The sequence below is a fragment of the Aulonocara stuartgranti genome, assembly GCF_965226115.1.
Source record: "Aulonocara stuartgranti genome assembly, chromosome: 3".
Classification (NCBI taxonomy): domain Eukaryota; kingdom Metazoa; phylum Chordata; class Actinopteri; order Cichliformes; family Cichlidae; genus Aulonocara; species Aulonocara stuartgranti.
The window spans coordinates 72,293,978-72,304,199 of NC_138941.1; the positions used below are offsets into that span (position 1 = coordinate 72,293,978).

Here is a 10,222-nt window from a genome sequence, read left to right on the forward strand (position 1 = left end):
TACAGCTGTACCTCCCACTGTCTCTCTCTGTGGGCTGTTTCAGGGTCAGACTGAGGTCTCCAGGCTTCAGCAGAGATCTTCTCTTCATCTTTGTTCGGTCTCTGTAAAGCTGGTGCTGTTCTCCAGGCTGATCAGAGCCGTTCTTATACACGTGGACCTTCCTGTCATCATTGTTCCACCACACCACCTTAGCATCTGCAGGCAGCTCTTTTGTGGTTTTGAAAGGTAGCTCTACAGACTCCGCCCCCTCCTCCACCTCCACCTGACAGACTGAGAGGACAACAAATTTCATAAACAGTCTAAAGCACAAAATAAGATTTGTGTTCATGAAGATCTCATCATCTCTTCTTCTTCTGCAGCTCACACCCAGCAGCAGCACTGACCTCTGACTTTCAGCTCCACTTGTTTCATCAGGATTTTTTTCCCCTCCCTGTTGCAGACGGTGCAGGTGTAGATGTCTGCGTCCCAGTCTGTGGGGTATTTCAGGGTCAGACTGAGGTCTCTAGTTTTCAGCAGGTCTTTATTCATCTGTGTTCGGTCTCTGTAATGGTTGTCCTGATCTTCAAGCTGGTCAGTGGACCTTCCTGTTGAATCTGGTCATCCACTTCACTTTAGCATCTTTAGGCAGGTTTATAGTAGTTTTGCACGGCAGCAGGACAGATGCCTCCCCTGAATCCACCTCCACCTGGGGGACTGAGAGGACAACAAACACAACATGAGCTGTAAAGCAAAAGCAGCTCTGAACATGTTTTGTCTGAATGGAGAAAATGGCATCTTTTCAATGAAATCAAGTTCGACTGGTTTAGTCTTAAAGAACTCTGAGTCAAAGACTTATTTGCCACCTTGTTACCAGAGAGCTGTCCTATCAAGCAAGTTTGATTTATTCAGACTAAAAAATATTGAAATAAAATAAAAATGTTTCAAAATAAAAAGCAAAACTGAATTTTAAATGTCAGCAAAATCTAAATGAACATGATTCTCTGCATGCCAGATACATTATGTCATAAAGACGTCTGCTCTCTGACATGAACGAGTTCGTCTTTCAGAAACAGAGCTCAGCTGAGAGAAATAGAGACTAATCAGTACAATTCATTAATAAAGACATCTGTTTCAGCAAATTCATTATTCATTTTCAGGTGATCTGTTGTATTAGTGATTCCATTAATGTAAGAACATCTGCTTCACCTCTTGTTGGAGACAGAGTCAAAGCAAAGAAAGGCAATTTGATGGCAGCACTGTCATGGGCCTGTCCTGGGACATGAGTATCAGGCCCACTCCAATATAATCTTAGTCATTATTATCCTGCTGCATGGGCTGGGCTGTAGTTACATCGTAAGGTTTTAAAAACCGAGCTTTAAAATGAACAGTGGTAATAAAAACCGAGAGAGGCCGACTGTGATCACTGACTTTTTAAGAGGCTTGTTCAAATTAAATGGAACAAGGTACAAAGTATTAAAACATGTTGAAAGGACAACTGTCATGGGTCTGTAGCTCTGTCCACGGTTTTAGGGAACATATTTAGTTTTAAAGTAAGTTACAGGGCTTTTCCTGCCTTTCTGAGGGACTTGCATATGCAATATGATGATATGCATATCAGCATAATTATGGATTATTATGATATTAAAAAAGACACACTGTATGTTAAAGAAAATACATTAAGAAACAGATTATATTAGTGTTTGTTTTATGTGTATAAAGTTCTAAAATTATTATTCATGATATAACACGGTCTATAAATGCTTCTTAAGAATAGTTCTATAACATTGTCTATCATTACTTTGTTATGGATTAGGTGCAAGATTTGTAACTAGGGATGGGTACCGGTATCATGTCACCGGTTCTGACATAAACGGTAGTAACCAGACCGAAAAGCAGCGCACATTTCGGTGCTTTATTTTGGTGCTTTTTTTTTCCTGAGCTTTGACACACTTTGGATTCCAGCCAATCATTTACCTTTGCGAGCGTAGTAGGTGGGCCCAGGTACGTGCGTTCTTTTAGAGCAGAGCTACAGATTAAAAATGCCCAAGGCGAAGCGGTCAAAGTCTGGCTGTACTTCACAGCAAAAGATGCAAACTCAGCAGCAACAAGTGCTTTAAGCTGATACTGTGATACTGTCAAAGGAGGTAACACCTCAAATCCGATGAAACACCTGGCGACGCATAGCGTTTTGTTAAAAGCCGAGAAATGCACCGTATTTGATAGCTTGCTGCGAGACCTCAAATCGAGCACATCTACTGCGGGTGGGTTGCCAGTTATCGGACCCGGAGTTAGCAACATCCCCCAAAAACCCGAAGAGGAGAGTCCTGGCCCCGCCCTGCCAGTGTAGCAGAAATGATGACGGATGATGATGATGCAGCAGCAGCCGTTCTTCTCTGCGTGAGTAGCTTAATGTTGTTCGTGTGTAATTTACGTTGAGTAGGCTAACCATGTTATTAAACACCGTTGTAGCTACATGCGGCTGTCTTCTTGTTTGATGGCAGATACTAACTTCACCCTGGCCAAAAAAGCTAAAATGATCAAAGAAAAAGTGGGAAACTGCTAAACATGAGAGGTTTTTGGACAAAGTTGGTGTTTTTTTCCCCCCCATTGATTAAGCACTGCTTACAGCCAAGAGTGATACTGTAAATCCCCTATAGCTGCAGAAAAGGCTAACATTGTTATCTTTTTACAAAAAAACAGCTCAACATGAGAGGTTTTTGTACAAAGTTTGTGTTCTTCATTCTTTAAGCACCGGTTCAAAAGTACCGGTTTGGTACTGGTATTGGATAAAACCTAAACGATACCCATCCCTATTTGTGAAGTGTGGATAATTAAATAATAGATTAATGCAATAGCAAACTGTGCCTTGTTGTCAGATGGACATCAAGTGGAGAGTGATAGATGAGATGAGGAGATGATGAAAGAGTAAGAGAAGCAAACTGAGTCACAGGGAGAGCCGAGTTTATTTTGTTTCCTTATGGTTCCAAGCACCTTCACCAATCTTTGCATTTAACGTCTACAGTCTCGGATCAGCACAGCCCTGCCCTCCAGCACTATCACAGCAGGAGCAGCAGAAACCCCACAAGAGCAACATTGTACCCATCAGGTAAACATGGAATATGTTTGCTTTGCCTTGTCCCCACCTGATGACAGTGATATAGTATGATGTGATTCCATATTAGATTGTTGATGAATGCGGGTTGTTGTTATTCGGCCTTTTCTCTGTGCCCCTTTTGAACTTTGAGCACCCGCCCATCTAAAAATCTCTGCACAGCCTTGTCCCTGTTTATGTGTATAGGTGTTTGGACATGAGTGTGTGTATCCGGAAGAAAGAATTACAAGAATCATCAGGCTGAGGAGAGTTCCTGCTCTGAAGCCAGCTGATTGCCTTCATCAGTTGCCTCTCTACTTAAGCGAGTGGCTGAGCTTCAGTCGGTGCTGGATCATTGAGTTCACAATGGGTTTGTTAGTGAGAACTTTGTGTGTGTGTTGCTTGGCAGTTTAATTCATGTGTTTTCTCACTAGGTATTGGGAACTGAGAGAAGCCACTGTACAGATTTGGAGTTGGGGTTGTCACAATTCACGCCACAGACGTGAGCACTGTGTGGGATTCGGGGAGAAACAAGGTAAAAACTATGTTCGGACCTTTGACCTGTATAAGCAGCACTGACCTCTGACATGGAGGTGCACATTTTTCCTTGTCAGTATGTTTCCTTTCCTGCTGTAGATGGTACAGGTGTAGGTGAAGTTGTCGTCATCCGTTGGATATGTCAGGGTCAGACTGAGGTCTCCAGGTTTCAGCAGAGATGTGCTCGTCATCTCTGTTCGGTTTCTGTAAAACCGGTGCTGTTTTTCAGGCTGCTCAGAGCCGTTCTGATACACATGGACCTTCCTGTTGTTTCTGTCCCTCCACTCCACTTTAGTGTGTTTTAGGAATTTAAATATAGTTTTGCAGGGCAGCTTTACAGACGCCACCCCTGAATCCACCTCCACTTGGTAATCTGAGAGGACAACAAAGCACAACACGATGACATCAGCAGCAGCTGTGATGGTCACATGACCTCCCTGCGCCCTTCTTGCCTTCTAGTCTCAATCAGATTGTGTCTCAGTTTGTTTCTGACTCGTTCTTTGATCTCACGATCTCATGTGTCTGGTCTGAACACAGTCAAGAGGCCACCTGTTAACCACTGGTATTATGGGTAGTGTAGTAGGAAAGACACTTACCTGACATGTAATAGTGACGTAAATAATATAAAAGACCTCCAAAAATCACAAAGACAAACAGGAGAACCAGAAGATCTTTGACCCAGGATGGAAATGGTTCTGTGGGGAAACATAAAACAAAATGACTTCTAATCTCTGACCTGTGTCTACAGTATTGACCTTTGACCTTTATCTCCAGCACCTACTTTTGACCTGCAGCACTACTTTCTGTGTCAGGATGTCTTTGTCCCTGTAGATGGTGCAGATGTATCGTCCTGTGTCTCTCTCTGTGGGATGTTTCAGGGTCAGACTGAGGTCTCCAGTTCTCAGCAGGTCTTCATTCATCTTCGTTCGGTCTCTGTAAACTTCGTCCTGAGTCATGACATCATCATTTCTGTTAGAATACTCATGGACTGTGATGAGTCCGAGGTCAGAGCGAGTCCACTCCACTGTGGTGTCCTCAGGCAGGTCAGGTGTTGTGTTGCAGGGCAGGATGACAGACTCTGACCCTTCCCTCACCTTCACCTCCACCTGCTGGTCTGAGAGGACAAGAAACCAAAGTGTCAACTGTAAAAGTGGCAGCAAAAGGCCTCTAAAAGTTTTGTGTTGGGCCGTGCATAAAGTTTTAATGTATTTAATGTATGTACAGATGTGTGTGTGCTGAACCTCCCGGAGGTAAACATAAACACATCTGCACATGCACAGAACGAATTTCTTCTGCTTTGCTTCTCTTGTTTTGCTGTTTTCACTGAGGTCAAGTCTACAAACGTTCCTGCTGGGCTCATCAAGACCTTCAGAAACCGTTTAAGAAATACTTTGCTTTCATTTAACCTCTGACCTTTCTCTGTAGTACTGAATACGACATGTAATCACAGCAGATGTTAGAATTTGATGCTGACCTATGACCTGCAGCTGGATGTCTCTGAGTTTTCGTTCTTTCCCTCCAGCACTGATGGAGCAGGTGTAGTTGCCGCTGTCAGTTTTTGTGGGTTTCCTCAGAGTGAGACTGAAGTCTTTAATGATGAAAGCGTAACGATTCATTGATGTGCGTCTGCTGTAACGCTGGTTTTGTCCTGTAAGATCGTCTCCTTCTTCTCGTCGTTGGTGTACAGATTTGGGATCAAGGTCACTGCGAGTCCACATCACTGTTGAATTTTTCTCAAGTATAGAATCTGAGTACAGACATGATAGTAGGACAGACCTTTCCCCCTCATTCACCTCCACCACCACCACAGCCAGAGCATGCTGGGAAACTGGAAGGACAGAGACACGAACAAACATTAAATGAATGTTGTGGGTTTGACCCAGAGTTAAAAGATGGAATACAACCAACATTATCTTCAATTTCCCCTTGTAGGACTAATAAAGGTATATCATATCATATCCAACCTATTCCACTTATCCTAGTCAGGGTCACGGGGGGGAGGGGTTACACCCTGGACAGATCACCAGCTTGTCCCAGGGCTAACCATTCACATGTTCACACCAATTTTGAATTACAAATTAACCTAATACCATAAACTGCATTTCTTTGGACATTGGAGGAAGCCAGAGTACCTATAGGGAACCCAAGTAAACATGAGGAGAACATGCAAACTCCACACAAAAAGACCCCAGAGAAGCAGTGGAGTTGGACTCAGGACCTTTGTGCTCAGAGGCAACAGTGCTAACCACCAGAACACCATGTAGCCCAAGAACGCATAACAGCTTCAGTTACACAGCATTCTTTTCCCAATTCAAAAAAAAACTATTGATACAATGTCAGTAACACAGAAACTGGAGAATTATACCAAACCTCACAGGCCATAGTCAAAGGAGCTTGCAAAGAAAAGCGTCTGGACTTCTTTAAGTTACTTGAAGACGTTTCACCTCTCATCCGAGAAGCTTCTTCAGTTCTAAGGTCAAATGGTTACACAGGTCATAATTTCCATCTTGTGTGACAAGACAGATGAGCAGATGAGCACTGTACCTTCAGTACAGTCACAGTTTTTCACTCCAACAGTCCACAAATGCTCCAAAACATTTTACAAAGGCAACATGACATATTTACTTATTAATTCACAAGGAGGAATCTTTTTGTTATTAGGAATCTATATTCCATACAGAAATATTTTTATCTTCTATCTTTTAGTGTAGAGCATATCTAAAAACCATAGAGGCTCTCACTGTTTGGAGGTGATGGAGCTTCACTGTTTTCTGGAGAACTTTGCACATTCAACCAACAAAAGGACTTGACATGGACTATGAAGTAGTATAATGGGAACGACTATCGGACCATGTGTTTTCCAGCTGCCTGTGACAAACAGCCAGATAAACTAATCCAGTGTTTGACAGAAACTGTCATGCTTTCCCGTGTCTCCCTGGCGTTCACCTCTGAGATCGCACTGTTGTTGTTGTTTCTCTCTTCTTTCTCTCTCCCTCACTCTTCTCTGCAGGGGTTGAACTTGTTGTGGGTTCCACCCTCAGGCCTGTGCCCTGAAAATAATTACTCACCTGCTGCTCATTATCTTGTCACTCGAGCCTCTGCTCAAGGTGACAGCTCAGTGTTTCCGACTGCTGGATCGTTGAACGACAGTAGTCAGTGTAGCCCCGGCTATTTCCTGTAAATTCTCGTCTCTAGTTGCTTCAGCCTCAGCCCAACACGCACAAAGCTCCACCTTCAGTCCAGGGGCCCGTTCTTCGTACCTCGCTAAGTAAGTTAGCTGGATTTGATTGTTGACGATTTCGCGTGATCTTGGATCGTTCGGTTCCCCGAAGCTCATCCGGGACTTGCTGTCATAGCAACAGAGCCGTAAGCGTAAACCTGCTCGGGAGCAGGTTTATTTTATGTAAACAGGATTAGATCGCGGCCACGCAGGTATGTCCGCTTCATTTATGCGAAAGCAACAGCGATATTCCACCACTGTTTCACCATAAATAAATATTATCAATGTAACTAAAGATAATGCAGCACTTGATCCATTTATTGATGTCACACAGATACATACAGGTCATTTCCTAAAAAAGGGAAATGTACTATTAACATTCTATTACATGTATGTGATTATTACAGATGTAATTCATATTTCAGAGTAGTAATTGTAAATTACTTCGTGTAATCAAGATGAGAGACCACGGCTATAAAAGCGAAGGTGGATTTGGGAAGCCTGTCGCAGCCATGTCCTGTCCGTATATGCGAGCCACCCATTGCGGAAGGTGCAAGATTGATAAGGAGAGTCCTCAGAATCCAGCGTATATTGCGGGATAGACAGGATCCTTTAGCTCAGCGCGACAGTGTGCTCATTGAGAGATATCGATATTCCCGTGAGGGTATTATTTACTTAACCAACTTGTTGACGAGGGGGTGCAGGACCACCACCTGTCTTTTGTTGCTCTGCCCTTTTCTTGGTTGCTGTTATGAACAAACAAACAGATTATTTCAGGGTCTCTTTCCAAGAGACTAAAAGCAATATAAGTGATAAATATTACCATTCTGTAGAATATTCTTATATTTCACTTTTACTTGTTCCCATGTTCTAGTGGGTCCTGTTGTGGCTCTAATGTGAAAGGGGATATAATATAACATATTATAATATAATGTAATATAATATTGGATAATATAGTGTGATATGAAATTACTTATGAGTGTAATTTGTCAGCAACTTTCTGCCAGCCCTCTCTCCTTGCTTTTGCAGCCCTTGCAGTGTTCCCTTGCGTTCTGATTAAACACTGAAACTCCTGAAATCCCTCACTCAAGAGTTCTTGCTCTGCTGCCGAAAAATACCGAACGCGCTCCTTCGACATTTTCGCCGACCAATCAAAGGGTTGCCGATCAATGTTTCTACTATCGATGCGTAGCCCCTTTTACGACACCCAGTGATCTCACATTACTTCATCCAGCTGTACTAATCGTCAACAACAGGTGTGTTCGGAGAACCGGATTAGCGAGCTCAAGGATAGCGCGATGATTTGGTCTTGGATGTGTCATTTGATCTTGGATGTAGTAAGCGACGTACGAAGAACGGGCCCCTCACCCTGAAACATCGACCGTAGCTACAATGATGCAGATGTGTTTCCATTCAGATCATGGACATAAAGCAGCTCCAGGATGAACAGTGTGAAAGAACTTTTCCAGGCATGAAGCTCAGCCAATCACAGGAGAGGGCATGATCAGCTGACAGATCTGCAGGGATTTGAAGGTTCTTTGTGCGGCTGACAGAAAGTGGATCAACAGGTGTAAAACTATGAGGAAACACAACAGTCTCCCCTTTTCTTAGGAGTCAGTTTTTGCAGCCTGACATGATGTCTGGCTGCACATATATTTGAAATGTAAAACAAAAACAGCTGAAAACTGAACAATAAAACCATCATGCATGTAGCATGATGTGTTGACCCGACATCGTGCTACATTGTATAGGCACCAAACAGTTTTCTCATGCCCATTTGCAGAGAGTAAGGGTGCCCTCCATTCACAAGGTGCGGCATCAAATAACCATCTTGCAAAATAAAACAAAGGACTTGTCAAGGGGTCCGTTCTTCGTACCTTGCTTACTACATCCAAGATCAAATCATCGCGCTAACTTTGAGATCGCTATTCCGGTTCTCTGAACACACCTGTTGTTGACGATTAGTATAGCTGGATGAAGTAATGTGAGATCACTGGGTAGTGATAGTGGGTAAGATGCACGAAGCGGACATACCTGAGTGGCCGCGATCTAATCTTGTTTACATAAAGTAAGCCTGCTCCCGAGCAGGTTTACACTTACGGATCTGTTGCTATGACAGCAAGTCCCGGATGAGCTTCAGAGAACCGAACGATCCAAGATCACGCGAAATCGTCAACAATCAAATCCAGCTAACTTACTTAGCGAGGTACGAAGAACGGGCCCCAGGTCTGTGTGCAGGGAGGCAGGAAAGGACAAAAAAAAAAAAAAAAAATGCATACTCAAACACTGAGGCAAAACTGAAATGCAAAAAAAAGCAGCTTTATTTATGGACACTAGGAGAACTTAACTAAACTTGAGGATGCAAAAATAAACTGAGCAGGCAGAACACACAGACATGTATGACAGAGATTACAACACGGACAAAGAGAAACACGGGGCTTAAATACACTGAGGGATAACGAGGGAAATGAGAGTCATCAGGGAGACACAGCTGGGAGAAATCAGACTTAACGAGCCAGGGGAAGCAAAACTAGAAACACTGACATGAGACACAGACCTTCAAAGTAAAACAGGAAACACACCAACTGAACTCTAGACATGAAAACTTAGAGACTGAGGAGACAGAAAATAGAGGCCTGAAAAGCAGGACAGATAGGCACAAAGAAAGCACAAATGAGCAAAACCTAAGAACTAAAACCATAGTAGCCATAACTGAACCTGGGTAATAATAATAACTATAATGATCGAAACAGCACAACAAAGGATTCAGAACATAAGGCATAATATAAAATACAAAAACATGGCTGGATAAAAGAGGAGCAGCTGTTCTTTATTTTTGTCGGTCCCCATAATAGAGCAAAAAAAAACAAAACAAAAAAAACCACAACAACTCTTCAGCGGAAACTGGCAGGAAACGAAGCATACTAAGGACGGTGCTGGCAGCCACTTAAAAGAAGTGGATCTTTCATCAGTTTTGTGAGGAAAGATGATTCATATAAAACTGGCTGGAACTTGGACTATACATACAAATCTAATTATACCATAGCTAACTTCTGACATAGCTTTAGAAACCTTTTTAAAACTCGAGAACAAATACTAATAAGTAAAAGTTATTAAGGTGTTTTGCAGTCAACTGTTCTCATAATCAATTAACTAAACAGTTTACTCTCATTTGGTTTTAAGCTTTCATAAACGTGTGTAGGTTCTAATTTGACATTTAATTTGTGTCTTCTTTTTCTGTCAAAAGTGGGTCAATGATGTTGTTGTCAGATGATTGGCAAAAAGTTTACAGTGGTTTTCTCTGATAAGACTGAAAATAAGTCAAGAGAAACAACAACTGAAAAATAATGTATACATAAAAGATGTCTTTATGGATGAATTATAGGCAAGGATTT

At 42.4% G+C, this 10,222-nt stretch overlaps 1 protein-coding gene across 1 annotated transcript; it reads right to left on the reverse strand.

Annotated features, from left to right (window-relative positions):
* Positions 1 to 4,328: 4,328 nt before the first annotated feature.
* LOC309703660 (uncharacterized protein) lies at positions 4,329 to 5,338 on the reverse strand. The gene is made up of 2 exons (XM_082528606.1): positions 5,082 to 5,338; positions 4,329 to 4,721 (listed from the first exon to the last, which is right to left on the reverse strand). The coding sequence occupies exons 1-2, from the start codon at positions 5,323 to 5,325 to the stop codon at positions 4,372 to 4,374; spliced, it is 594 nt and encodes a 197-aa protein (XP_082384732.1). The 5' UTR covers positions 5,326 to 5,338; the 3' UTR covers positions 4,329 to 4,371.
* Between the last annotated feature and the right edge of the window lie 4,884 nt (positions 5,339 to 10,222).

Excerpts from the sequence above, each read along its gene's own strand:
- LOC309703660 (XM_082528606.1), bottom strand. The coding sequence starts at position 5,325 with ATGTGGACTCGCAGTGACCTTGATCCCAAATCTGTACACCAACGACGA. Across the intron at positions 4,722-5,081 it reads CATCCAGCTGCAGGTCATAG|ACCAGCAGGTGGAGGTGAAG; the intron begins GTCAGCATCAAA and ends TTGTCCTCTCAG.